General features: G+C 56.1%; 10 protein-coding genes across 10 annotated transcripts; 7 read left to right on the top strand and 3 right to left on the bottom strand.

Annotated features, from left to right (window-relative positions):
- Positions 1-35: 35 nt before the first annotated feature.
- On the top strand, positions 36-6,479 carry PG985_002364 (polyketide synthase; the record flags this gene model as incomplete). The annotated part of the gene is made up of 3 exons (XM_066822133.1): positions 36-340; positions 409-6,409; positions 6,474-6,479. 3 exons carry the CDS (start codon positions 36-38, stop codon positions 6,477-6,479), a joined length of 6,312 nt encoding a protein of 2,103 aa, XP_066689565.1.
- A 2,128-nt stretch (positions 6,480-8,607) lies between these two features.
- PG985_002363 (C6 zinc finger domain protein) lies at positions 8,608-9,795 on the top strand (the record flags this gene model as incomplete). The annotated part of the gene is made up of 1 exon (XM_066822132.1): positions 8,608-9,795. The coding sequence occupies one exon, from the start codon at positions 8,608-8,610 to the stop codon at positions 9,793-9,795; it is 1,188 nt and encodes a 395-aa protein (XP_066689564.1).
- A 768-nt stretch (positions 9,796-10,563) lies between these two features.
- PG985_002362 (uncharacterized protein) lies at positions 10,564-11,975 on the top strand (the record flags this gene model as incomplete). The annotated part of the gene is made up of 3 exons (XM_066822131.1): positions 10,564-10,805; positions 10,913-11,234; positions 11,328-11,975. The coding sequence occupies 3 exons, from the start codon at positions 10,564-10,566 to the stop codon at positions 11,973-11,975; spliced, it is 1,212 nt and encodes a 403-aa protein (XP_066689563.1).
- Positions 11,976-13,342: 1,367 nt separating this feature from the next.
- On the top strand, positions 13,343-13,885 carry PG985_002361 (uncharacterized protein; the record flags this gene model as incomplete). The annotated part of the gene is made up of 1 exon (XM_066822130.1): positions 13,343-13,885. The coding sequence occupies one exon, from the start codon at positions 13,343-13,345 to the stop codon at positions 13,883-13,885; it is 543 nt and encodes a 180-aa protein (XP_066689562.1).
- Positions 13,886-14,788: 903 nt separating this feature from the next.
- Positions 14,789-16,418, top strand: PG985_002360 (formyl transferase; the record flags this gene model as incomplete). The annotated part of the gene is made up of 3 exons (XM_066822129.1): positions 14,789-15,095; positions 15,224-15,297; positions 15,432-16,418. The coding sequence occupies 3 exons, from the start codon at positions 14,789-14,791 to the stop codon at positions 16,416-16,418; spliced, it is 1,368 nt and encodes a 455-aa protein (XP_066689561.1).
- Positions 16,419-16,784: 366 nt separating this feature from the next.
- Positions 16,785-17,293, bottom strand: PG985_002359 (uncharacterized protein; the record flags this gene model as incomplete). The annotated part of the gene is made up of 2 exons (XM_066822128.1): positions 16,785-17,028; positions 17,112-17,293. 2 exons carry the CDS (start codon positions 17,291-17,293, stop codon positions 16,785-16,787), a joined length of 426 nt encoding a protein of 141 aa, XP_066689560.1.
- Positions 17,294-20,467: 3,174 nt separating this feature from the next.
- PG985_002358 (uncharacterized protein) lies at positions 20,468-21,547 on the top strand (the record flags this gene model as incomplete). The annotated part of the gene is made up of 2 exons (XM_066822127.1): positions 20,468-21,188; positions 21,240-21,547. The coding sequence occupies 2 exons, from the start codon at positions 20,468-20,470 to the stop codon at positions 21,545-21,547; spliced, it is 1,029 nt and encodes a 342-aa protein (XP_066689559.1).
- A 651-nt stretch (positions 21,548-22,198) lies between these two features.
- PG985_002357 (subtilase) lies at positions 22,199-23,386 on the top strand (the record flags this gene model as incomplete). The annotated part of the gene is made up of 1 exon (XM_066822126.1): positions 22,199-23,386. The coding sequence occupies one exon, from the start codon at positions 22,199-22,201 to the stop codon at positions 23,384-23,386; it is 1,188 nt and encodes a 395-aa protein (XP_066689558.1).
- Positions 23,387-24,525: 1,139 nt separating this feature from the next.
- PG985_002356 (uncharacterized protein) lies at positions 24,526-25,566 on the bottom strand (the record flags this gene model as incomplete). Its single annotated transcript, XM_066822125.1, has 3 exons — positions 24,526-25,090; positions 25,185-25,403; positions 25,469-25,566. The coding sequence occupies 3 exons, from the start codon at positions 25,564-25,566 to the stop codon at positions 24,526-24,528; spliced, it is 882 nt and encodes a 293-aa protein (XP_066689557.1).
- A 713-nt stretch (positions 25,567-26,279) lies between these two features.
- On the bottom strand, positions 26,280-27,290 carry PG985_002355 (uncharacterized protein; the record flags this gene model as incomplete). The annotated part of the gene is made up of 4 exons (XM_066822124.1): positions 26,280-26,547; positions 26,616-26,944; positions 26,966-27,146; positions 27,211-27,290. The coding sequence occupies 4 exons, from the start codon at positions 27,288-27,290 to the stop codon at positions 26,280-26,282; spliced, it is 858 nt and encodes a 285-aa protein (XP_066689556.1).
- Positions 27,291-27,804: the final 514 nt, after the last annotated feature.

Below are 27,804 nucleotides of genomic sequence, written 5' to 3'. Positions count from 1 at the left end.
AAACTTCGTCGTAAACACCACACGAACCAGAAACAATGGCGCAGCCCAATATTCATTTGCTCGTCTTTGGCGACCAGGTCATCGACAAACGGCCCATGATCCGAAACCTCGTCCGCAGCTCTAAGTCATCTCCTGCGGCCCGCAGGTTCCTTCAAGAAGCTACCGATATCGTACAGACAGAACTGGGCCAGCTAACGCCGGATGAGCATGGCTGGACCGGGAGCGTCGAGTCTCTGTTGGGGCTCGCTGAGGAACATGCTGCTCGCGAAGTCAATGGCACGGCTCTGTTGTTTGTCACGAGCCTTTTGACTCTCGTAGGTCGGCTGGGCGACCTGATCGTGTAAGTCAGCCATGTCACTCGGAAGATAATAGGGGAAAAATTCGCAAACTGACAAGCTACGGATTAAGTCGTGCCGAACGAGACCCAACCATCCTCGGGTCCAAGGAAAAGCCGGTGCATGTCCTTGCTCTGTGTGCCGGCCAGCTACCCGCCGCCGCCGCAGTAGCTGCCCAGGACACCAGCGAGCTGTTCACGATCGCACGCGAAATCATCAGCATAACCTGCCGCTGGATGCGCGGGATTCACCGGAACCGGCTCGCCATGATCTCGCCGAACCAAGTAGGGGGATGGTGCATCACCTACCTCGGCCTGGAGCCGGTACGCGTACAAGAAATCTTGGACGACTTCCACGCAGGCCAAGAAATACCGACGCTCCACCGGGTGGCCATCGGTGTGGTTTCGCGGTCGTGGGTGTCCCTGGTAGGGCCCCCTACCTCTCTTCGCCGGCTGGCCGAGTTTTCCCCAGAGATTGGGCAGTCGCCGCACATCCCCGCCGATGTGGGCGCTCCGGCCCACGCTCCGTACATGTTAGGGGTGGATGCCGAGGAGGCCGTGGCAGCCGTGGGATATTCGTCCACCCTCGACCGGCCGCTCGACTGGGGAAAGGTGACCATGGTGGCGTCCAGTGGCGATTGTGAGCCCCAAAGGTTTGACACTCTACGTGAGCTGCTGTGCGACATATTCGACGACGTACTGCTGCGACGTCTTCTTGTAGACAAGACGATAGAGTCCAGCATTGCCCGGCTCCCCCGAAATGCTACGATCAGTGTCCACGAAGTCGGCAACACCACCCACATGCCGCCGGTCCTGAAGACACTCGCAGCCGTCGGACTGCCTTACGACGTGATACCTACCTATTCACCACCTCCGCCGGGGTCAGCGCCCCTGACCCGCGGCAGCTCAGATCTCATTGCCATCATCGGTATGTCGGGCCGCTTCCCAGGCAGCGACAATGTGGACGAGTTCTGGCGCGAGCTCATGAGTGGCGCGTGCCACATCAAGAAGGTACCCGAGAGCCGCTATGACGTCGACCGGTACTACGACGCGACCCAAAAACTGAAGAATTCGACTGCTGTGCAGGACGGCGCGTGGCTTAACGACCCGGGCTTCTTCGACAACCGCTTCTTCAACGTCTCACCGCGGGAAGCCGCGCAGATGGACCCCGTACAGCGGCTCTGCCTCACGACGACCCACGAAGCCCTCGAGATGGCCGGCTACGCGCCCCACGCCTCGCCGTCCATGGACCCCGAGCGCGTGGGCACCTTCGTCGGTGTCACGGGCTGGGACTGGCTCCAGACGCTGCACCAGCAGGGCCACGATATCTACTACGCCACCGGTGCCGCCAAGGCCTTCATCTCGGGTAAAATCAATTACCACTACAAGTTCGGCCGCGGCTCGTACACCCTGGACTCGGTCTGCGCGTCCAGCACGGCCGCTATCAACTTGGCGTGCAAGGGTCTCCTCGCGCGCGACTGCGATATGGCCGTCGCTGGCGGCGGCTCCGTCTTCTCATCCCCGCTTGACCTGGCGGGCGTGGGTCGCTCGGGCATGCTCTCGCGTGACGGGGGGTGCCGGACCTTTCACGACGACGCCGATGGCTACGCGCGCGCCGAAGGCGTCGGGATGGTGGTCCTCAAGCGGCTCGAGGACGCCCTGGCCGACGGTGACAATATCCTCGGCGTCATCAGCGGGGCGGCGCGCACGTATAGTACGGCGGCGACTTCGATCACGCACCCGAGCCGGGCGTCGCAGGAGAAGATCTACCGCGAGGTGCTCGGGCAGACGGCGCTGGATCCCGACGAGGTCGCGTATGTGGAGATGCACGGGACCGGCACCCAGGCGGGCGACTTCGAGGAGCTGTCGTCGGTGCTCAATGTCCTGGGCGGCCGTCGCGCGGCGGACAACCCGCTTACAGTAGGGGCGGTCAAGGCGGCCATGGGTCACGGGGAAGGGGCCGCGGGCGTCACGGGGTTGATCAAGACGCTGATGATGCTTAAGCACCGCACGATCCCCGCCCAGCCCGGGGTACCCTTCCAGATCAACCACCGGTTCCCTCGGCTCGACAAGCGCAACGTGCGCATCGCGCTGGAGACCACCCCGCTCCGGCCCAGCCCTAAGTCCGCGGACGGGAAGATCAGGATGCTCGTCAACACGTTCGACGCGTCGGGCGGGAACTGCTCACTGGTCATCGAGGAGGCACCTGACCGGGAATACGGGCTAGATGCGCCCCGGGATGTCCGCACCAGCCATGTCGTAGCGGTATCGGCGCGGTCCGCCCTGTCGCTGCAGCGCAACTGCGAGAGCCTGCTGGCCTACCTGGAGCGGAACCCCGACACCCACCTACCGGACCTGGCCTACACGACGACGGCGCGGCGCATGCACTCGACGCTGCGCAGGGCCTTTGTCTGCAGCTCGACCGCAGACCTGATGCGCCAGATCCGCGAGCGGCAGCAGCAGTCGACGGAAGCGGCTGTCAAGAAACCCCAAACCCCACGTGTGGTGTTCCTCTTCACGGGACAGGGCAGCCAGTACGACGCCATGGGCATGTCTCTATACAAGACGAGCAAGCGGTTCCGGGACATGCTGAACACATATCAACTCACAGCCAGCCATATGGGCCTTCCCGAGTTCCTGCCCATCATCTCCGGCACCATGAGCGTGGCGGCCGCGTCCCCGGCGCAGGTGCAGCTCGGCATCGTCGCGCTGGAGCTCGGCGTCGCCCACATGTTGCGCACCTGGGGTATCGTCCCCGACGCCGTGGTCGGCCATAGCCTGGGCGAGTACGCCGCCCTGTGTGTCGCGGGGGTGCTCTCGCCGAGCGACGCCTTGTATCTGGTCGGCCGCCGCGCGCTGCTGATGGAACAGCACCTGACGCCCGACACGCACGCCATGCTGGCCACCGCCCTGGCCGCCCCGGATCTCGAGGCGCGCATCCTTCGGGAGCGGGAGACGGAGAGTTTGTCTCCCGGCTGCGCGGTGGCTTGTGTCAATTCTCCGAGGGCGACCGTCGCGAGCGGGACCGTGGCGGATGTTCGCGCGCTGCAGGACAGTCTCTCTGCTGAGGGGCTGCGCTCTACGTTTCTTCGCGTGCCGTTCGGTTTCCACTCGGCGCAGGTCGAGCCTGTGCTGGCCGAGTTCGAGCAGCTCGCTGCTGGTATTGCCTTCAAGAAGCCCATCATCCCGGTTGCCTCCACGCTCACGGGACAGTTGGTCGATACCGAGGGCGTCTTCGGTCCCGGCTACCTTGCCCGACAGGCGCGCGAGCCCGTAAACTTCGTAGAAGCGCTCAAGGTAATCGAGTCGTCTTCCAGCGTCAGCGGTGGAGCGACGTTGTGGGTCGAAACGGGGCCCGATGCGGTGTGTCTGGGCATGGTGCGAAAGTCGCTCGACGGCGTAGACGCCGAGTGTCTTTTGCCGGCGCTGAGCCCGCAGCAGGATAACTGGGAGACTACCGCCTGCATACTGAAGACGGCCTACGAAAAGGGGTTGCAGGTCAACTGGAGAGACTACCACAGTGAGTTCTCGGACGGCCTGGCGCTGCTGTCTGACTTGCCGGCGTACACGTGGGACTACAAGAACTTCTGGACCCCTTACACGGCTCCACCCGCATGGGAGATCGACGAGGCGCTCGCCGCCGCTAAGAACGGGGGTGGCGCTCCCGTAGACCCAGCCCAGCAGAATGCGAGCAGTGGGTTTGTCCCGACGATGTGCCTGCAGAAGCTGGTCGAAGAGAAGATGGATGTGTCGGCCGAGACTGTGACTGCTGTCTTCTCCGCCGACACCGCCATGCCTGCCCTCAAGAAGGCGGTCGAGGGGCACATGGTCAACGGGCACGCCATCATGCCGCTGGCCGTGTTCTGCGACATGGCCCTCACCAGCGCTCGACACTGCCATTCCCGGCTAGTACCGGACTCGAGCCTCGAGAGCACCCAGATGACGTTGCAGGATATGCTGCTCACCAAGGCAGTTGTCCTCACGCCCGGCTCCAGTCCGGTCGTCCTGGTCACAGCAAGTTACACCCGCTCGTCAGCATTCGTGGACGTCAGTTTCAGCCAGGCAAGTGATGGAAAGGGAAAACCTGGTGCTTCGCTCGGCAGCTGCCGCGTCGCCATTGCTGCCTCTGCCGCAGCCTCTGTAACGCCTAAGCCTCTGACCCCGGAGCAGAACCAGACTCTGTTTCTGGTCAAGACCCGTATGCAGCAGCTGCGCGAACTCGCCACCGCCGGGACGGCCCACAAACTCCTGCGGCCCGTCGTGTACCGCCTGTTCGGGGACTTCGTCCGCTACGGCCCCGACTACCGCTCCCTAGACGAAGTCATCGTCAGCGCCGGCTCCCAAGACGCCCTCGCCTCGCTCACCGCTTCAGCCGCCTCCGCCTCGGCGAACTGCACCCTCAGCCCGTTCCTGTACGACGGCGTCCACCAGCTGACCGGCTTCCTGCTCAACAACTCGATCCGGTCCGACGACGACCAGGTCATCTACATCGCCGAGGGCTTCGGAGAGTCGCGCCAGTGGCAGCCGCTCGTGCCGGGGCGCAGGTACACGACGTATGCGTCGGGGCAGGATGTGGATGCTACCGGTGCCGCGGTGGAGGCGACTTCTTATGTGTTCGATGCCGAGGGCGGGCAGATTGTGCAGATGCTGACGGGCGTTCGGTTTCAGAGGATGAAGAAATCCGTGTTGGATCATGTCTTTGGAGTCCCTTTGCCCGTGGCCAACAAAGTACGTGCGCCATCGTCGAATGCGGATGCTCCCAAGGTAGTTTCATCTCGCGCTATCCAGACACCAGCCGTCGCCGAGGCCCCACGGCCTCACTTGGAGAAAGTGAACGGATCTTCCTCGCCCAGGTCTGGCCCCGATCCCGTCCTGGAAGCCTCGCTGGTCAAGGATGTCTTGGCCATCGTAGCGGCCGAGGTCGGCGTCGCCCCCGAGGACATGACGGACGAAGTCGTGTTCGGCGACCTGGGCGTTGACAGCCTCATGGCCATCACGGTCCTTTCCAGGACCCGGACCGAGCTGGGCTTGGATCTGTCGCCTGCGTTCTTCATGGACTGCGACACTGTCGGCAGCGCGAAGCAGGCGCTGTTGATGATGCAGATGCGGGACGGAGAGGGGGAGGAAACCCCGTCTTCGGCATCGTCCGCTATTGGGAACGATTTGGTTGCTCGATTTACGCCCAAGACTCCCTCGGGGGAATCGGAGATCTCCAGTGTGGTTGAAGAAGAGAGGGGGGAGCAGAAGGTGGTGGAGGTGGAGGTGGAGGAGGAAGAAGAAGAAGAGCCGGCAACTCCCTGGGTGCACGTCACTGAGTCACCATTTGAGATGAAGAATACGGATCAGCTCCAGCGACCAGAACAACATCAATTAACGACGCGAACATCTACAACTAACACTAAAACAACTACTTTCGAAGGGGGAAAGACTCCCCCGAATTGCAAGATACTCCATCTACAAGGCAGCCCCGAACAATCTTCAGGCACAGCAACCCCCACCATCTTCCTCCTTTCCGACGAGACCGGCTCCTCCATCGGCTACGTGCAGCTGCCCAGTCTCGGCGGGTCCTGTGTCTACGGCATCGACTGGCCCGCCGACTTGGACCTTGCCGATGAGACAGGCGGCGATCTACTCTCCTCCCTCGCCGATTCCATCGCGGCGTCCATCACCGCGCACGCCGCCCCGTCCCCGTACATTATCGGCGGCGTTTGTTTCGGCGCAGTCCTCGCCGTCGAAGTCGCCCGTCGGATGCCGGCTGCTGATATCAGCAGTGTGCTCTTGCTCGACCCGCCCACGGGGGCCGGCGATGTGATGCGCACCAAGGACCGGCTAGCCAAGACCCGGGTCCTGCGGCCCGCTCAGGGTGTCAGGATTGAGGCGGCATCCAAGGCACTGGGAAGCTACAAGTTTGAAGTGGCGGCCTGGGAGAGCCCGGACATGCCGGGCCGGGCCACTTTGCTTGTGCCGGAACAGGTCGACGACGAGGGGGCCGAGAAGTGGAGGGGGTGGTTGCCCGGGGCTACCATTAGACGCGTGGATGGCGCACAGGCTGGTGGGTTTTTGAGGTTCCCGAGTGTGAGTTTTTCCTTGTCCCTTTCCTAACCCGTGATATAGTATACAAAACAATACAAATGCGCAGAGCTAACGTATACTTGTTCTGGCAGATCAATGCAGTTGTGTCTGTTTGCCAGGAGGTGTTAGGCGGGATGGCAAATTAGGATTTGCGTCTTTCCAAAGCTCTTCAGGTATCAAGATGAGCGATGACTGTTGTGAGTCAAGCTTAAGATTCTTTCCTCCCCTTGTGGTTTCCTTCCATTATGGCATTGCCTATATCTTAGCGTGCAGAAAGTGCCAAGACCAAGGTATACACGGTGCATTGTTTCTATAGAATATATAAGGGTCCACAGTATTTACTATTTTACTAGCTTATCGACTGAATCGTGGTTTATAGCTAACACTGCCAGGTCTCTGATTTTGGTGGATAAGGCAGCCAAAAAACATTTTTTACCTATGTATCCTCGAATCCCCGCACGAGCTGAGTAGGTAGATTTTTTTAGGATATGACTATTTAATACTCGGGTTAGTATCAGTATCTGCAAACTGCAAATGTGATTCGCGGACAATGTTAATTACCGGCATCATATGTTTAACGGGTAAGTCTGACGGCATCTTTAGTCGGTCATGGTTAGTCGTGGAAGATATCCACCCTTGTAGAGAGCCGAGCCATGAAGGCTAACCTACTCCGGAGAAGTAAGCACCATTTGTTTCTTGTCTTAGCAGACCACCAATTATGACACGCTGCTTCTCATGGACTCTGCTCCGCCACTAATTGCTTACGATATCTGTAGTTCATCTTCCGCCGCCCGTCACTTGCCCGTTTCGGCGCTTACCCGCCATCTCAGCGGCTCGATCCTCGCTAGATCGCCAAGTCCATCCAATCGACGGTCAGTTGCGGTTTCACAGGCCGTATCGACCGGAGCCAACCTCGCCGCGGCTAAGACGACGTCCTTCCCAAACGAGGAGTAACCCGCGTACTAAATGATGCTGTCAGCCGCCCCCGGAGAACCCTCACGTCGAATATGCCCCGATTCTGTTTCGGCTGCATGCGGAACACTCTAGGCCCCAACTGGGGTCGTCGCGCCATGAATCCTTCCGACGATGCATGCGCCGTATAACTTTACGAGGCATCGCCGTCGGTTGGTCTATTCGTTGTTTATCCCTTCCTTCTGTTTCCATGAGCTATATTACCGTGACGGTAATCGGGCCTTCGAGCCTCCCTGCGGTGGGTGGGACTCTTCTCTCTCTTTGGAATAGCTATCCGCCGATAATAGCGCGGCAGTGCCACGTTGCGGTTCAGCCGGCGGTAGAGGGGAAAAAGTGCTAATAGAAATGGTTAGTAATTAGTCGGGTCCCGGGTACTGCATACACGAATTCAACTGGCATCGCACCCGTTATGGCCCCTGGCTTGGAGTATTTACTACCAAAAGGGGTAAATGACACCGTCTGCATCCGATAGCTGAAGACCGCGCCCGCACCACCGGAAACGCATAGAAGAGATGATTGGCCTAAAGCCGTTGCATACTTGATGATAGCCCGGAATACTGACCGCCAGATGAGTCAGCTTGGTGAAGTGGGTGATAATCACATCGCTCACGCCATTGGTGTAGCGAGACGCACTCGGTGCCAGACCCGTGGGAGCGAGATCGATAAGGAGGTGACATCGGGCCCAAGTCGCGGTAGTGTGGCGTTCGGTGTATTGCTTGTCCACTGCTATCTGGCCTATGTTACACAGTCGATAAGTAACCATGCGGACCCCGGAGCATGCTGCGTCATGTGCAGGGGATGAAACACAATCGCATAGTAACAACATTACTTGGGGGCCAGAGTCGCGGTGCTGGACGAATAGGGACCATGTCAGAACCGCGAATCCCAGGCTAGATGTGCGCCTGTCAGCAACGCTCGTATGGCTTCAGATCATGGTGATTAGTCCAGATATATACGCGGGGCAGGGCCGTGGTGGTCAGAGCCAGCTCCCAGCTGTACTATGGCTCTATCGAAAAATGCCAAGAGGCCCTGGGCCCTTGGCAGCTGATAGCCGCGGGCCTGTGGTGGTCCCGTGTTCCACAGGACTCTTCCTCTGGCTGTGTTGTTTTGTACGGAGCGTTTCGATATTAAGATGCCAACTTAGCTGATAAACTGTGGAACCCCCTAGGTTGAAACCCGTTCAGCTGGGCCAAATATACTAGCAGAAGATCAACTCGTCATCACAAACGATGGAGGACTTCAACACCTCGGCACGTCTGCGCAACGCCTGCGACGCGTGCCACAGACTTAAGCGAAAATGCACAGGGGCTACGCCATGTGAAAACTGCTCTTCGTCCGGGTCTTCATGCTTCTACAGTGTAGCCGGTCGTCTTGGCCGGCCCCCGGGGTCGAGGAGCCGCCGCAACACCAGGACTGCCAAGTCAGCAAAGGCACGAGGTGCCGGACTGTCCATCTCCCAGGCCGAAGACCTCGCTAACCCCGAGTCGACCAACATGCTGGATCTCGACCTGGACTTCGGGAGCTTCGACCAAATGGCCTCCTATCAAATGTTTATGAGCCCTGCTCAGAACCCCGGTTCCATGATGAGCATGTTTTCCACCATCGAGACGGACCCTGACCATGGTCTCGAGTACTTCTCCGCTTTGGACAATTCGACCACCATGAGTCCTTCCACCAGCGGTAACGACACTCCATTGTCAATTTCCCCCATCCAGATGCCGCCTGAGTCGCAGCAAAAGCAACAGAAACATCAGGACAACCTATTCGTACAGACCCCTTTCTCTCGCCAGCAGCAACAGACACAGCCACAACCACAATCGCAACCGCAACGTCCAGGAAAACGTGGCCATAGCAGGCCTCAAAGATGTCAATGCATTCCCGGCTTGAGCTCCCTTATCCATGACCTAAAGAGTGCCGGGGACGACGGCATGCCGCCCGCCGGACTTGACGACATGCTCTTCCGCGTCAACAATGCGCTTTCCCTGTGGTCCGCCTTGGCGGCTTGTCCGCGGTGCTGTGGACACGACCTCGATGACGGCGACGACGGAGAGACTCTGCTGCTGGCTGCCTTGAGCATGCGTCGCGTTGTCTCCCAGTTCCAGGCCGTGAGCAGCAGCCATCAACCAGCTTTTTTGCAGCCCGGTACATCGAACAATATAGACGGCGAGGCCGAAGACGATGACGACGACGCCGCGGGCCCGCAGGTGCATGTCGGTTCCTTCCGGGTGACGGGCCCGGACCGGACCATGCTGCTGGGCGTCTTGCGGACCATCACCGTCCGCAAGCTGGACGCGGTTGTCACAGCGATGCGAAGCATGCTGCGGACGAAGCAGGCGCGGCGGCGTCAGTCGGATGTAGCTATGTTACAGCATGTCGAGTCCATATTTGATGAGCTATCTAAGACGATCAAGCAATAGCCAAAAGGGGGATTTACATTTGCAATGCTGTTTGAGACAGTCGCTAACAATCCAGCATGGCACCCTGGGAATTCATTTACACGGTGTGTGATTGTTTCTTTTGTTCAATGTACAGGGCGACTGCTTCAGCATCGAATTAGATAGTGGCTGAAGAGATGGAAGGCGGTAAAACCGAACGAGGCGCATACGGCTATCCCTGCAGCAATCCTGCTCCAATCGCGGCAAAATATTCTTCTTAAATGAGTCGGGGCATTTATGCAAACAACGAATCAGTACAATCATCCATCGGGAGATTAGTGTGACTTGATCCGTCAAACGAAATGAGTAGTGCTGCCCCTGGCTGCCGTTTTGGTGAGTTGTGATATTTGTTGCGAGGTAGCGAATACGGATTCGAAAATGGTTGCGAATACGGTAATATAGTAATGTCGGTAACGGCAATCCCAATCCATTGGCTGGATTGGCGAGAATACTTCGCGGGGTTGTACGTTTGATTGGTCAATCGTATCAAACGGCGTGTTCGTATTCGCATTCTATACTGCGGCCCAGCCAATCACGACTGAGGCGTCCCTCCACGTATATAAACACGGGTATGCATCCCAGCATATATCCGATTGAAAATTCAACAAGCGTATCAATATCAAAGGCCTGGTAAAGAGAAACGAAAAACATATAAGTATTTCAGATTGATACGACCAAGTGTCCTGCCCATCTTTCACTACCTCCCAACTATTGTCGAATCTTTCCTCAGACCAGATCACCTTCTCCATCATGTCCATAAGCAAAGAATTGATCACGGCCGACGTTGCCAGAATGTCGGCCTTCGACAACGCCATGCATAAAGATTCCAACAAGTCCCACGGCGGCCTGCGTGCCATGATGAACAAGAACAGCGCAGCCCAGAACGTGGCCGTGGAGCAGTACTTCCAACACTGGGACGACAAGAAGGCCGAAGACGAGACAGACGATATCCGGCAAGCCAGGACAGCCGACTACGCCACCATCAGCCGACAGTAGGTTTTACCGCTGCCACCCATCACCACCACCAATTCAGATCGGCGAGAAAACCCAGGGTTGAAAGGGGATTGACTGACTGACTTTGGATCACCCCATAAAACAGATACTACAACCTCGCCACCGACCTCTACGAATACGGCTGGTGCGAATCCTTCCACTTCTGCCGGTTCGCGTACGGCGAGGCCTTCTCCAAGGCCATGGCGCGGCATGAACACTACCTGGCTCACAACATGGGGCTGCGGAGCAACATGCGCGTCCTCGACGTCGGGTGTGGTGTGGGCGGGCCGGCCCGCGAGATCGTGAAGTTTGCGGGTTGCCACGTCACAGGTCTCAATCTCAACGAGTATCAGGTTCAGCGGGCGAGGAGCTACGCCGCGAAGGAGGGACTGTCGCACAAGCTCGACTTCGTGCAGGGCGACTTCATGGTAAGTCAATGACAATCCCGCCCAGTCTGAGTGCATCATAAAGTGAGAGAGGAAGAGAAAGGCTGACGGCGGTTTCACCATTTTCACTTGCAGCATATCCCGTTCCCCGACAACTCCTTCGACGCCGTCTACGCCATCGAGGCCACGTGCCACGCCCCGTCCCTGCAGGGCGTCTACAGCGAGATCCTACGGGTGCTGAAGCCGGGCGGCACCTTCGGCGTGTACGAGTGGCTGATGACGGACGCGTACGACAACGACGACATGACGCACCGGCGGATCCGCCTCGACATCGAGCAGGGCGACGGTATCCCGCAGATGTTCCAGATCTCCGAAGGCGTGGCCGCCATCCAGGATGCGGGCTTCGAGCTCGAGCTGCACGAGGATCTGGCCGAGGCGGACGACGACGTCCAGAACGAAAAGGCAGGAGGCGGGTCGAGAGCGGCACCGGCGGTGTCACCCTGGTACTGGCCGCTCGGGACCGACCTGCGGCACGCGCAGACGCTCGGGGACTTCCTCACGGTGCTGCGCATGAACAAGTGGGGCCGCATCGTCTCGCACAGCTTCCTCAGCGTCCTCGAGGCGGCCTGGGTCGTGCCCGTGGGCACGAGGAGGACGGCTGAGACCTTGGGCAGGGCGGCGGATGCGCTGGTCGAGGGTGGCAGGCGGAAACTGTTCACGCCCATGTACCTCATGGTGGCCAAGAAGCCTACGACATGGACGAACATTTCCCCTGAGACATAGTATAGTATTTAATAATGGAATGGGAAGTAGGATGAATCGCAACGAATAGAACATTAATCTATTGTCACCGGACCATATCAGAACCCTTTACCCACCCCTTATTCTCATTTTTCGACACTACCAACGAGTCAAGAGGTCCTCGATCGGACGACATCGGTGTCATGTACTCGCAGTCGCAAAACATGGTGCGTTGTCTGTGGCTGCGGAGCTGGTTCAGGGGCTGCATCGCTACACCAAGATTGAACGCAGTGGTGGGAAGTGAGGCAGGAAGACAAGCCCTGCAGCAGATGCTATGAGCCACACTGCAATGGCTCCTAGGCGTTCGGATCTTACGACGGCATGTCCAAAGTTTGAGTTGCCACTTACAGGATGACTGTGATTAACAAGCACGGCAAGTATTTGCAGGAGTACTGTCAACCGATGTACAGGTTGGCTAAACTCTAGACTCGGTGAGAAGTGTGCAAATCGTTTCTACGATCGATCTGAGGATAGTGTAGGGAGGAGTTGTCTCAAGAGATGTTGTCATTCTTGCTGGCTGTCGTTGTGTTGGTGGTTTCTCAGCTTTCACCGGTTGCCACACCGACGCTGTCGAGCTAGAACTATCGGGGCGCAGGCCGAGAATCCATAGACGGCTGAAGCTGTACACCCCTTAACACGCCACCCCGCAGCTGCGTTTCACAGCCGGAGTCGGGCGTCCAATGATGGTAAGTGCCCTGATAGCACCAACTTTTCAGCTGTGGTTGGTGGCTTTGGAAGCTCTGAGTGAATGACTTGTGTTCACGATCGAGACCGAGTATCAGATCGAAGCTGATCTCTGGGGGGGAAACAATAAAAAAAGGATCGTGCTAATATGGGGACTCTAGATTCCAGATACATCTCAGTGCGACGATGGCGGCATCATACGGCCGTGTCGAGCGCCGACTCAGCTTCACCACACACTGTAATAACGAAACTGCCTCCTCGGAAAATGGGTGTGAACGGCTATAACCTCAACTATAAAAAGGCACTGTGGTCGACGGTGTAAATACCTAATGCAAGAGGCAAACCAGGCCATTCAGTTCTTCATTCCAGCCTACTTCCCCCCAAACTCACAAACAAGAACCCTCCACTGACAAGCTGAGCAACTCAAAATGCTTTCCCTACGTCTCCTTGCCATCCTAGCCTTCTCGGCTATAGCCTCTAGCACCAGCAACAAGGTAGACTGCGAGGTTACGACGGATGTACGTTATCGAACCCTCTCTGAACTCTCGGTTGTTTCACGGATGTCATCAGCCAATGTCCTGACCTGGCACTTTCAATAGTTCCAAGATCCATCTCTCCCAGCCGCCGTCCTGAGTGGCACAATCGGCGTCAATAACAAGCTGCCAATGCCCTATCGCGGGGCCAACTGGGACCCCACGTTCCGCGTCTTCCAGAGCACTTCGGCCCAGAATCTCGCCAACCCCAATAAGTTCATTTACGTGGGCGACGGAGCCGACACGACGGTGCTGGCACGCCTCTCGGCCGACACCGCCGGCGGCTTCGCCCAGCTCAAGCTGGAGCAGTACGCGACGTACTGCCTGGCCCGGACCCAGAACAGCGCGGTAGTCTACCTGATGGACTGCACCGTCGACGTGCTCGACTCGTCCGACCTCAGCAAGCCGCCCTTCGACTCGTACCGCTTCCAGACGACGCAAAGGGTCGACCTGCCCGCGCTGAAAGACGACGACTTCCTGGACCCCCACAACGTCACCAACCCTCCGCTGATTCGTTCGGCGGCGTTCCGGGTTACCTATCATCCGGACCGCCTGGCTGAGCTTCTCGGAGGCATACCCGCCAACGGCTACGGCTTCGTTATCGATAACATCGTGTACGGCCTCAAGAGGTCTCCCGGCAGCACGGTGCCGTGTCCCAGAGACCTCTCAGCTTGATCCCCAGGTGCAATTTTGGGCCAAGGGAGCCGCATCCAGCGGCATAGACAGCTGCAGGTATATCATACTGAGGGATTGGAAACACTCATTGAAAACCACGTTGGACACTGCTATCCAACGTTGTTGATTTCTGGGAGGCATATCTTGGGTCATGTTTTTGGACTTCAAAGGGGAACCAGCTGCTTATCAGAACCTTCACTCATTAATACCAGGCGAACACATTGACTCTGGCTTGGAGAAAAACAGAAAAAGAAAAACAAGAGCATTGCTCGTGGGCAAATAGTGGATTAGCGACACCGGAGTGTGAAATACAGATGTCTCCACTGGATTTATTCCTTGGCTTCTATTGAAATTCACGAAAACATTCGATCAAGATTTTGGAGACGGCCCCTTTGCTGGCGATTTGGAAATATGAAGACACTGATATACCCCTGAAGAAAAGGGGCGTCGGCTATGGGACACACGGTTAAATGCATATTGCCCTAAGCGAATTTGAAGCTCCATGCTGCAGTGCAGAGACAGAACGCCATCGGCGAAAAACTGTTCACCCGTTTCGTGACCAAGACGCGGACCGAAGACGAAAACGCCGGGACTGTCAATCTTCATATCGATTGACTGCTGCACGATTGTCGACCAGACTGCATCTGGCTTTGAGTTGTCATCCGAACAGCCGTTGGCAGGATTCCTGCAAAGCGCGCCCGGAGTAGCAAGCAGCCTCCGCGTCAAGCTTGCTGGATCCACATTGATCAATCCAGCTCCGTGGTACCCCCCCGTACGAGGCTGCAATACTTGGCAAAGCAGACATCAATTGAAAGCTTCGCATGAAAGCGCCAATGGTGCGACAGGCATCCAAGCCATATCACTGAATCCACCCACCAGGCGGGCCTTCCAAGACGCAGGACGATGCTGATGCGCCGTCCCCTCATCGCGATCCGCGGCGGCGTGCTTTTGCGCATGACAAAGCCTTGGCAGTCCCGATCGATTGCGACAGCTTTAGGCCAGCTTTGGCGGAACTGGCGCGATCCTCAGAAGAAGAAGAAGCAGTCGGATACTCTACGCATCCTATTCTGCGGCTCCGACGAGTTCAGTAGCGCCTCGCTGCGGGCCCTGCACGAGGAGAAGGAGCGGAACCCCGGCCTGATCGAGTCCATCGACGTCGTGGTTCGGCCGGGGAAGCGGGTCGGCCGGGGGTTGAAGCAGATACAGCATCGTGAGTAATGAGCATTTCTTCTCGTCACAGTATTGATAGCCACTTTCTTGTCATTGTTGCCCCTCCGTACTTTTTGGCCGATCGATCATGATACATATGAATACCACAGACGCTAACACCCTTGCCAGCGCCTATCAGACAAGTCGCCGAGGACGACCTCAAGCTTCCTGTTCATGAGCGGGATACCTTCACCGGATGGGACGTGAGTGACCCCCCGCCATATCTCAATTTCTTCCCACCCTTTCGTCAATGACGCGCCCCTATCCGAACCCGCTGCTTCTCTGCGTGCATGCGTGCGGAATCAGATCAACAGGCTGACCCTCATCCCCCCTCTAGATGCCGCCCGGAATCAACTTAATCATCGCCGTCTCCTTCGGCAAGCTCGTCCCGAACCGCCTCCTCCAAGCCGCCAAGTACGGCGGCCTGAACGTGCACCCCTCCCTGCTCCCGAACTTGCGGGGCCCCGCGCCGCTGCACCACGCCATCCTGAAGTGGGTGAAAGTAACGGGCGTGTCGCTCCAGACGCTCGACCCGCACGAGTTCGACAAGGGCCTGCTGCTCGCCCAGTCGCCGCCGGACGAGCTCATCGAGATCCCGCCCAAGTGCACAGTCCCGCAGCTGCTCGAGCGCGTCACGCCCGTCGGGGCCCGGATGCTGGTGCAGGGACTGCGGGACGGCGTCCACGTCCCGCCGCTCGAGGAGCAGACCGGAGTCACTCCGTGGAAGATCTACCACGCCCCCAAGATCGGACCCAAGGACCGAAGCCTGTACGACAGCTTCACCCACCTCAACCAAAGGGAGGCCGAAAAGGTTCCGGCCAAGGGGCCTGACGACCAGCCTCTACTCCATCCTGCCCGCATGCCGTACGTAGGCCCCGTCGCAAGAGTCGCACACGCGCAGCGCGTGATAGGACCGCTCTGGTTCTACGCCAAGCACCGAACGACTGGTGCCATCAAGCGTGTCATTGTAGACAAAGCCGATGAAGATGACATGCTCAAACCCGTGTTTGAAGAATTTTACGAAGATATAGCACGTAGCACGGCAATGGAATTTGCGAGCACCATTATCTACGGTCCAGATATCAACCCGGAACAGGAAACAGATCTGGGCAGTGTCAGCTTGCTTTGGTATCTTTACGAGAAAGGCAACGACAAAATATATCTCTTTGAGGGACCATATGGTAGAACGCGTGTCAAGACTAAGCTCTGCTGTTTGGGAATTACACGTCTCAAAGTTGACGGCCAGGTTGCAAAGCCTGCGGCGCAGGTCCTCGAGCAATTTCATGGCTTTCCGGGCCTGGAACACCAGCAATCAGCCCCGTAAAGAGATAGCCATGACGGCCTAACTCCAATCATACATGTAACATAGTAGGAGCCGCGTTGACATGGCTGAGGCTCATGTTTGGTAAAAGGTCAATTGGTCATGTCTCATTCAAAGAGCCAATGACTCCACGAGTTGTGGCTAATGTTACATACAACGGTGCCCCCTGCAACCCGTGTAGGCATCCCTTCTTTCATCAAACCCAACGCAACGAGACTGTGCATGTCTCTTAATGACGCCATTCAGACGCCTGTGTCAATCCTAATATGCCAGCTTCCAGCAAAGATGTCGGGTGCTTATGTTGTTTCATATGTGTGGGCGTGGGGGCAAATGTGTGTCCCTTCTGGGGAGCTTGGGAAATATTACATCTTACTTGTGGTCCTTCTCGTCCACAGAGCTGCCGGCGCTCGAGGAGCTCTCGGTCTTGGTGAGAGCGTCGTCGTCCTCATGCTCAGGACCATGGATGCTCTCCTCGAAGACGGGCTCGGGCTCGTTGACCTCAAACTTCGTCTTGAAGTCATGCAGATGGTTGGAGTAACCGCTGCTGTTGGAGCGACGGCGAGCGTTGGTGAAGCTGAACTCTTCATCGACTACCTCGGTTCCGAGACCACCCCTAAAGATGGTAAGCTCCAATCCCGACAGATAGGCTCCGCCTATACGGCAGCGTTGATGAGAAGCACAGAATGAAAGACTTACCAGTTGCCACGACCTCCGCCATTCTTCTTGGTCTTCTTGGGGTCGACACCGTCGAAGCCATTCTTGGCGAAGAACTTGGGAAGGTTTTCCTGGGGAAGGACTGTGCCCTCGGCCAGGCCGGCGTGGTCCTTCTCGTTGTACTTGTGAGATCGAGTCACTACAATGATAACAACTGTCAGCATTCAGACGCCTCGTTTGTTGAGAGGTGGTAGGTGACATGTAGGATGTTAGGAAGATGCCCCTTTCACAAGCCCACAACGGCATGGCGACGTGGTATTGGCAGAGAACAGCAAGCCGACTACACCATGTAGATATCGAAACCTGACTGGTTGGAGGATAGGATGTATCAAGAAAGCATTCCTGGTGATAGGAACAGGCAGGTAGTCAGACGACCCAAAGGTACGTCAGAAGGCAATCATGCGGGGTTTCTTGACGGTCCAAGATGGTAACGCAAGTAAAGTGTAGGTACTTACTGGTGAAGATTGCAGTGGTGTGATAGAGGTGGCTTGTTGGAATACGTCGATGAAGATTGCAAACCTGAAGACCTGATGGTAGATGGAAGATGGGAATGGATTAAGTTGATGGAAGTAAGACGAGTTGAGATTGGAAGATGGGTGGTTGTTGAGAATGGAGAGAAGATAGAGTAGTGTAGCAGGTTGCTTGTTTGGGGTTGTTGATGGGTGCGGATGAAGTTGGAGCTGGACCTGAAGCTGGAGGTGGGGTGCCGGATGCCGTTTCCCTTTAAGCTTGGGTAGCTGTGGTTTTGAGGGGTGAAGGAGGGATGGATGGACTTCGATTACTTCTCCCAATGCTGATCAATGCGTAGGTCAATTGACTCAATTGGTATTACAGGCCAAGTTGTTTCTCCCTTTACGTCTGGTATTATGGAATGTATGTGGATGTGCTTTGGTGTTGGATGGGGAGTAAGTAGGATGAGTAGGAGGAAGGTAGGGGTGATGCAATTGGGTCGAAGGCAGCTGCTCTTTTTATTTACTGGACGAGGATGTCAATTGCAAGACTGGACGAGATCCAGCTGCCGGCAGTCAGATGCTCAGTCAATTCCCCAACAAGTTGAGGTGATTTGGCCTAGTGAAGATGCGACTCTCCTCTGCCCGGAGCATGGATAGCTCTGGAAGAACAGGTACGGTGCAGCTACAAAGCCAATGGGTGGTGGTTTGCAATTGCGCAATTGGATGGGACAAGGCGCAGCCAAGGATCGGGGTCCTAGTCGCGTGACCTCAGGCAACTCCCCACGCGATCATCAGATGATGGCCTATTGCTCCCAGACGTTTGAGCACGGCGACTTGCCAAACATTTAACGGCGCTCTCTCCGTACGAAACAACCCGGAAAACCCCATTACCCCAGTTTATTAGCGGGCCGCCAGTGAGTAATGTACGCGGCGGTAGCAGTACACCGTTCGCAGGAATGCGATGTTGTAAGTTTGTCTCGCCATGGCAGCAGAGTGCGGGCAACTCGTACGTAAAACCTTCCAACCTTGAAGCGCCCGCTACGTAAACGGAACGCACAGGGATCTGGTTGTTACTGATGATCACGCACGCCTATTACTGCATATTGCTACATCCTGCAGCCTACCTGTAGTTGTTCTATTCGCCATTTTCGCGTAGTGGTTGTCTTATGTGGTTTCATCATACCTACATGACCGGCGTCCTGTTGATGCAATGCTATTGCAATTGGTCCCTATGTTGCATTGCAGTAGTAAATGCGCTACAAATTGCCGGTATGGTACGATTCCTCCCAGCCGTGCAATCAAGCAAGAGTGTTTGCGGGCAAGGAGGAGGAAAAGCAAACAGCCTGGCAGTATCAATTGAGGCCGGCTGCACGCTTATGTCACAGGTCTCCATCCGCATCCGCGGCGTACCTTCTAGGCCGTTTACAGTTAGGGGCCTATCCTTGATGCGGGGAAGAACCCACTTCTCCTTGCTGGGACGCTACTCCCCTTTTCTCTATCTTTGAGTATTCTGGCCTGCAGATGGTGTCTTCTGGAATCGGAACTTCAACAGAAGATCGTTACAGCAGTACTCGTTTGTTCCACTGTCGCGATCTGGAGTAAGCGGAATAATCAACACAGGTGCTGTCGGTGGAGGTTTATTCCTGCGGTCGCTTGGCCCGTTGACGACTTGTCTCTCCAGGTCGTCGTCAATATGGACATCTCGCCGTGATTGGTTGCTTTAATTGCGAGCTAGATGCAACTTGAATTGTGATCCCCCCCCCAAAGTTTCGATAGGCTGACTGACTCGTTTCACCACTTGATTCGTCTGTCCTTGGGCCTGGTAACAAGTTTAGAGATTTCTAGTGGTAAGGTCAGTACGGATCAACAAGAACCTTGTGGACGATGGACGGAACCGAAAGTACATAGAGAGTCAAGCGATTGACTCCAACCTCCTCGTCAATTCCGCAGTATGTACATGCAGTCTCGAGAACAACAGGGTCCAATCCAGGGCTTTCAGCTGGACCTGTTCCTCGTCGCGGCTGACAAGTGCCTTGCTCCACGGCTTGCTGGAGTCAGGGGTACAGGCCGGTGCTAAGCAGTGGACCCCACTATTGGGAGAGGCCTGGAGTCTGGACAAAAAAACCATTCGAGTCACATCCATGTGACCACTGCCACCTGAGCGGCTGTCGCTTCTTCCGATTCTTCCCTGACGAGCTGTTGTTTTCTTCTACCGTAGGATGAACCGATATCAACGAGATATGGAGTACATACATCATATGCAGTCCGAAAGAGATGATATTGATGCCCTTCGTTGTTGATCTAGACATTACCAGGCTCGCCAGGGAGCGGTATGATGCCGTTTTAGTGGCCCCAAATACTCAAGCGTGGGGATCCGACGTCACCCATCCTGCCACCCCGTGGTTGCCGCTATCGGATCTGATAACGGCAGTAGGAAGGCCTGTCCCGGAGATGGATGCTTGCGACCTTATCGAAAATTTCAATCAATCACTGTCTGTATCGCCGCCCAAAAGCCAGTGACTAATCCAGCATCTCCGCTTCTGAAAATAATTACTGTAATCATTGAACAGGCATTTGTAAGCCGCATTATACCAGAAACCTCCAGTTCAGAATCCTTCGTCCGTTGCCTTACTCGTACATACCGGTTTGCGCATTGATTCCAACTGCGTTTTTGAGGTCAACTGATTGCTGCCTTGTTTGTCGCTCGTACGAGAACTTAAGAGTCTCGCATTGAACTCCCCTCACTCACCTCATCAACCGCCCATTTCTGGCCCCACTCCTGCCGCAGTATCTAGAACTTCAAGAGATCACGAGGATAAAAAATCACGGTAAATTCCCTCAACCGATTACGACGCCCTCGCGCGCGCGCTTGCATCAGATTCCGACATGTCGCCCGCCGCGGTCACGATCGACAACACTGACGATTTCGTCAAGCCCTCGGCGGCGGTTCAAGGAGGAGGAGGGGCTTCCCCCGCCCGCACTCTGCTGCTTGCCCCGCCATCGATTGCGAGCCACGAAGAGAAGCTGCGCGATGTCCTCGCTGCCCACGAGCGGTCGACCACAGACCTGCAGATGCTTGACCGCCTCTCCGCAGGTCTTATCTCGCTCCCGGATGCCACCTACGACCTGATCATGGTCCTGACGGACTCCGATGGCTCTCGAATTGAATCGACGCTTCTCCTCAACCGCAACATCTTCAGCAAGATCGTACCGGCATTGAAAGTGGGTGGCAAGCTCCAGGCACAAGATGGATCTCTTAGCGCCAACAGCAACGGCCCGGATGCGCGCGAAGCCGTCCTCGCTGGCCTCATTTCCGCTGATAATGGCTTCTCGAAGGCGGACGACACCGAGGCGGCAGTACCGCTGAAGCTCGGGTTTGGGAAGAACAGGAAGAAGAGTTCAGCTGGTCCCGCCGTCGAGACCATGACGGTGCATCAGGCCAAGGGGGGTGCCGAAACGCTTAACATGATGCCGCCTGTCGCGAAGCCAGCCGGCGTGGGTTTCGTCGATCTGAGTGACGATTTTGACTTCCCTGAAGATGACGGCGACTTGATTGATGAGGACACACTGTTAACAGAGGAGGACCTCAACAGGCCTCTTGAAATTCGTGAGTGATTTGTCGGTATATAACCGTTTCAGCCAGCTAACATCAGTATAGCTACGGAGTGCGTTCCCAAGGTCGGCAAGCGACGCCGCGCGTGCAAGGACTGCACCTGTGGTCTTGCGGAGAGGCTGGCCCAAGAAGACGACAAGAAGCGAGCGGAAGCTGATTCCAAGCTTCAGTCACTGAAGCTCGACGCCGATGACCTGACCGAAGTGGACTTCACCGTTAAGGGCAAGGTCGGCTCTTGTGGCAACTGCTCGCTTGGCGATGCCTTCAGGTGCGACGGCTGTCCGTACATTGGCATGCCCGCATTCAAGCCTGGCGAGGAGGTACGGCTGCTGAACAACGATGTTCAGCTATGATGGGTTCAAAGCATAGACAGGCGTTAGGTACTAAAACAGGTCACGGTCATAGATTTGGATAGAGGCTCAAATTTCCGGCCCTATCTTTGCAGCGTGCAGTCGAGTGTAAACTGCACTGCACTGCACATTTGATATCCACCACAATACAACTCCGAAAATGATATCCAAAGAACGACTTATGTGCTAGTCGCAGACTCAAGATTTAAGCGCACGTGGGCTACGGGTCTTCTCCAATCTCAACAACCGACCCCCAATACGATGCAATTTGACATTTTGTGTCTGCAGAAGGCCGTTACCCTCCAGTCTGGTAAACATAATGAGGCGCGGTGAACCGCTGAGTTGGGGGCCAAAACGAACGCCCAGCCGCTGATAACCAATCCCCGCATTGGCGGGCGAAGAGCAAACACTCGCTGACAGAATACTTCTGTTATTTTGCCTTCCATAATATCAAGATCCTATAGCACTGAATTATCGAGTCCCTCAATTGGCGCCAGTACGATGCCTTGCGGCACAGCAGCATGCCATCTGCATCATTTGCCCATTGATGTTCTGGTAGAGCTTCTGATTGCATCTGCCTCTTATGAGGATTTATATGCATTCCTTCGGGCCTCACCTGTGCTGTATCAGGTCTTTCTACAATTTGAAACTGCCATGCTGCTAGGAACTGTCTCCAGAGATGAAGGGATTGTCATTCGAGACTACGTAGCCTTGTCGCTGACGGCGCTTCTGGATATGAAACGAGAGGGCTACCGCAACGAGGCCCTCGAGGCGATCCAACGGTACCAAAGCCTCTCGCGCGGTCGGAAGGCGACCGTTGGCGTCACCGCAGACCAGGCCGTTGACATCATCCAGTTCCAGCGCACCGTCCGCTTCTTCGTCGACTTGTACGCATCGACCCGGCTCGCCGTCCACGAAGCCGCCGTGGGACAGTCGGCGGCGGCCGCCGCCCCCTTGAGCCTTGCAGAGTACCAGCGCCTCTCGCAGGCGCTTGTCCGCCACCAGATCTTCATGCGTCTCCACCCTGGGCCGGACCGCAGCGGCACCGACGCGACCCACGCGACCCAAGCGCTCGTATGCCGCCGCTGCTTCGGACTGTTCGCCGCCTGGGAGATGGAGCAGGTCGCCGCGGCCCACGCCTTTGTGTGCTCCACCCACCGCGCCTATACCCAGCGTCCGCCGAAGCCCGAGCGCATCCGGGACAGCGGCCTGGCCGCCCCTCTCCACCAACGTCAGGCGACGCGCCGTGTGGGCGTGTTCGAGAGGTTCCGGCTATGGACGTACCTCCTCGACACGAGCCGGCTCCGGCAGAAGGTCATGTGGATTGCGGCCGCCGACGCGGACCTGCTTCCCCGAATGCGGACCTTTTTGCAGGAAGAACTGGGCGTTGTGTTGACGTACTGGGGCCAGCTCGACGTGCTCCTGCAGAGCCACGGATTTCCCAAAAACGAACACTCTTCTGAACCGCCGCCGTTTGTGGTCCCGCCCATGTCGGAGCACGAGAAGGAAGCGGCCAAGGTCCGGGATGCGCTGTACCGTTGCGAGGACGCAGCGGAGGCCCTGGTCGCGGGCACGTCGGCCGGCGAACCGCCCTTTGGCTGGGTCGATGCGCTGCGCGGTCTCGACGCCCGGCGCTGGGGGCGGGATCTGCCTCGGTGCGCGCCCGTGGGCTCCAACGAGGCGCAGCATGCTGCGGTCCGGATGCGGTATGCCAAGTGGGCATGGCTTGGCTTCGTTTTCTGGGACAAGGAGCGGGTTGATCTTCTCAAGGGAGTTTTCGACGAGTGGTACAAGACTGGTTGGGTGATGGATTTGTGGGATTCAGTAAGTAATCTCACCTAGAGCTGGGGTTAAACCAGAATATTTTAAATATCTTGGCGCTCGTTTCATACCGTATACTACTGGAGAAAACAGGCAGGTAGATAGATAGCACGTCGTATACCCCTCGAGAGGGAGGGCCGGCTTTGCCTCTCCCTAGATGTTAGATAATAGAACGACAATAACAATAGGTCCTAGTCTATACCATAAACAAATCATATTACCCAGCAGTTATCGGAAACACAATAAACTGCTAGCCCAGCAGAGACAGATATAATAAGAATCGACGGTGAACCTAAGGATTATCCGTCAGAGCAACATGTTAATTACTGGACCAGTCGCTATCATGATATTCGAGGACAGCAATGGATCGTGTAAGTATTAGTGCTCAAGTCGGAAAATAGAGATAGTATTCACTGTTCTCTCGACTAGACTCGCCCTTTTGAAGTCATGCCCCATTCCGATTTCGAATGTCAAAACTCTTTATTTTCGTCACCCTAATATTTGAGGTTGTCGTGACCTTTCAAGACTATATCGTTCCACTATGACAGCCTAGGGAAGATTCAAAGTCTATTCGAATGCTACGGTCCAAAGTGTCCAGCTTGAAAAGCCACAACAGGTTCTTATTAGCCACTTAGAGGCGTGAGCCACTTCACTTATACGTATTCGCATCCCATAGCAATTCCAAACCTTGAATACTCACTCACCCACCCGGGGAGCAAAGTACTACCTCGTCACCCAGGGTTCATAACCCATTTTGACATAGATCTCCCTTGACCGGGCTGGTGTAGCCTAGCGGTAGTATTCTTATTCATATACTTAAAGGCAAGCGGGTTCAATTCCCTCTGCGGTCACTTTCTTTTTCATCTTTTTTTGCATTCTCCCTCTCCCCTTTTTTGCCAGCAACCATCTAACCGGCTATTTTCTTGACACCAAACCCGATCCATTGACGATAATTCTGCTGTTTTGTACGAGTATAGTTCATAGAAATTATTTTCCCCCTTTTGTGATTCAGTTCGGGCCGATCCTGCACAAAGCATCTGGTGCTTTCAATGCTTTGAAATAAGCATGAAGCGGATATCTTCACACCTATTCCCACGCCTAGTATGAAGTTTGCAAGGCATTGAATGAGCTGAGTAGCTGCTCTTGAATTATGAAACTAGCTATTCATCATCGGAGAATACTTGATCAAAGAAGACAAAGGCCCGAATCTCTATACTCTGCCTCGGCTCTCCCTCGCCCTCCGCGAGCCCCGTATCCTTGAAAGCGCAGTGCGGCGTACGACGCGGTACACCGGGCGCCACGCACGAGTCAACCTGCTTAAACAGCAAAACATCCTCGGGCGTCTGGTCATCCATGAAGTACCAGCGGTGCGCGCCGGCAGTGGCGGGGGGCCGGACCTCGACGGCCTCGGTCTTGTGGTCGGGGAACTGGACGGGCACAAACACTAGATCCGAGTCCGGCACCGACTGCGCGTCGCACACGGCCAGCGGGTCCCGCGTGATGGTCTGGACCGGCCGCCAGATGTTGATGATCATGTACCGCGGTTTTTGCAGCAGCTCCTCGGCCAGGTCCCCAAGCCAGCGCTGCGCTACCCCCTCGGCTGCTGAGAAGGACTGGTCTACGTGCACGCCGTAGAGGGGCCCCGCGGGGCCCTTGGGCGCTTCGCCCGCCACGGGGCTGTAGCGCTGGATGTGCGTCATCATGTGGATGCTGGAGGGTTTGGGGCTGGAATCTCGGGTCAGTGTCGTCGTCCTTCTTATTTCTCTGCGTGGGAAAAAAGGGACATTAGAAAGGGGGGTTGGCTTATGGGGTGGCTTACAGTCCCTTGGTGTTCTCCAGAGCTTCCCGCAGCATCACTTCTAGTTCGGCATAGTGCTCCCGCCGGACCAGCGCGTCGTCGTCGAAGCTCGTGAACTTGGACTTGTGTTTGACGTACTGGAACCCTTGCTTGTCGAGGGTGAACTCGCCCTCCCGCCCCCGGACATTTTGAATGGCCACGGGCGTTGCGACTTTTGGTTGGCGTTTGGGCTTTTCGGGGCTGTTGGTCGTGTCAATAGCAAGATCCCAGGACAATGGGCTCAGGGGGACGGGGAAGTCACATACCCTCCAATAACCATGGGGACCAGAGGCACACCAGGATCGTCGAAATAGTCGATCGTGGTATGGACCTCCGACCTTCGAGGCTTCTGTGATGCGGCCATTTCCGAGACTAGAGTTGAGGTATGGGTCGTATTGTTTGGTGAGAACGACCAACAATGTATTTCTCAACTACCTTGTTTTTTAGACTTGCAGTTGTTATGCTTATCATTCAGCGCACACAGGTTGTGTTTCTCAGCCCCAATTCTCGTATCAGAGTCAATTTTGATTGCTAAAATGCGGATCGTTTTCCCTCCTTCTTTGTTTCTACCAGTGCCTGTCACCCAGCATGAATCTGATTAGCAATAGAAACGCTACGTCGAAGGATAGCGTATGCGATCACCGGAGACTATGTGCTTGGCATGACATTGGCTTGGAGTTTATACAATCAGGGGTCCTATAAAGGTCTAGAAGCAATCCACACCGGAGTCTGGGGTCGGGTCGCCAGTTGCCCCGTAAGGACAGGGGTTGCTTACCCCTGTTTGCGTTATCGTCGTCCTTGTCCCAGTCATGCACCGCGAGAGCCGACACCGATAACAGAACACTTCAGCGGTAACAGGGATGGCTTGATATGCCACACCGCAATTGTCGTTTCGTCTCACGCGACACAGGAGAGACAGTTTCAGAAAAGCTCGTCTTCTGGAGGACAATGCCTGCTTCAAAACAACTTCTAGGGATATTTCGGTCAACAGGTTAGCAATGCATAACACACGACCAGGTGAACTTTGAAGTACTTTTTAGAATTCATACTGCGATTGTGTCTATATGATTATGTAAACTATCTACTCATTCTCTGCAGATACCATGCGCCAATACCGACAACAGCGGCGGCTGACGTGGCTAGGAGCATCATTGTTTTCCGGACGGCCGGCGCCAAGACCATTTCGGCAGCCACATGGAACTCGGCCATGGAGTTTGACCGTGGATACGGCTCCTCCGGGACCTCGACCTCGAGAAAGTCGCAAATCTCCTCCCAACCAAACCCTTTATCCAGGTCGAGAACGAGGACACGCTCCGGTGGAACAAGCGAGTGCACCGTTTTCATGCTGCATAAATGACGGGGTTAGTTATCTAGAGACAATGCAGTAACCGGCTTCGGGTACAGGCCACCTACTATTCAACGTAGCTTTGTTCCAAAGCCGGCCGGAACCCGGGGTCGGACGGATGCAGCCCGTGGGACCACCGGAACGTCATCAGCCGGAACATCCGCTCGAGCTCCCAGACGAAGCCGTCGCACAGCCGCGCCGCGGTCAGGGGCCACTCGTGGAGCTTGGCGTAGTAGCAGCCCAGCGAGCCGCTCAGCGACTTTGCGAAGGACGCGGGGCTGCGCTGGGTGAGGATGAATTTGACGTTCGGGTCGTCGACGTAGGTCTGGATGCCGCTCTCACCCAGGTAGCAGGGGCTTTCAATCAGGCACTTTCGGTCGTTAGCATCCTGACGTGGCTGTCCGTTGATTGAACTTACATCATAGTCCCCGAAGAGCTTGTCAAGCTCGGCTCGGGTAAAAGGGTTGCTGGTGGAGCTGGCCACCATGGCCTCTTCGAGCGCCTGCATTTGTCGGACGCCATGGGGAAGGAGCTCGGAAATGTGAAATGGCCGGTAACCGAGTATCTTCAAAGCGAGGAACACACCAAGTGTCCCAGTCCTTCGGTATTAGTTAGCCTGGTGTGGCTTTGTGCAAATGCTGTGTCAGAGTATACATCACTCACCGGCTTGCACCGAGTCCCACAACCCGCATAGGGCGCAGCGGCGAGGGCTCTGGCAGTCTATCCAAGGCGGTACGCGACATTTTCAGCGACGGATGTTCAATGTCATTCAGTGGCTGGTGGTAGCCCTTCGCAGCACACTGCTTTTTAATGGGCGCAACAGGCAATGCTGTATCAGTCCGAACAACGATACCGCACAATCTTTTTTTCCTTGACAGGCCGACCGCCACTCAACAACCCTTGACCCCTGACCTGACCCCAGAGCCAACAACCACACCCCTGGATCATTGCTAGGGGACCCGCTCCGGCATATGCGTGGTATTATTAGTGGAGCATATCACGGAAAGAACCTTAAAATATCATCCTGTATCTAATGATTGACACATTGTCGTGACTCAAGTCCGTATCTCGCCAACATTTCAATCTTCCCTGAAGGAAGACCGGGTTACGATGGCGGTAAGGGATAAGGCAGATCCAGACTGTCCTGTCTGAGTTTGTCTCGCATGGGCAATGCCCGTTTGACACACGACGGCTACCCCGAGATGGGATGGGTGGTCCATCAGAGGCTCGCGGGGGGCTTTCCATAATGTGCATATA

Source organism: Apiospora marii (genome assembly GCF_038362585.1).
Source record: "Apiospora marii strain CBS 49790 chromosome Unknown utg000002l_segment0_segment0, whole genome shotgun sequence".
Taxonomy (NCBI): domain Eukaryota; kingdom Fungi; phylum Ascomycota; class Sordariomycetes; order Amphisphaeriales; family Apiosporaceae; genus Apiospora; species Apiospora marii.
This window is presented reverse-complemented; position numbering and strand designations above follow the sequence as displayed.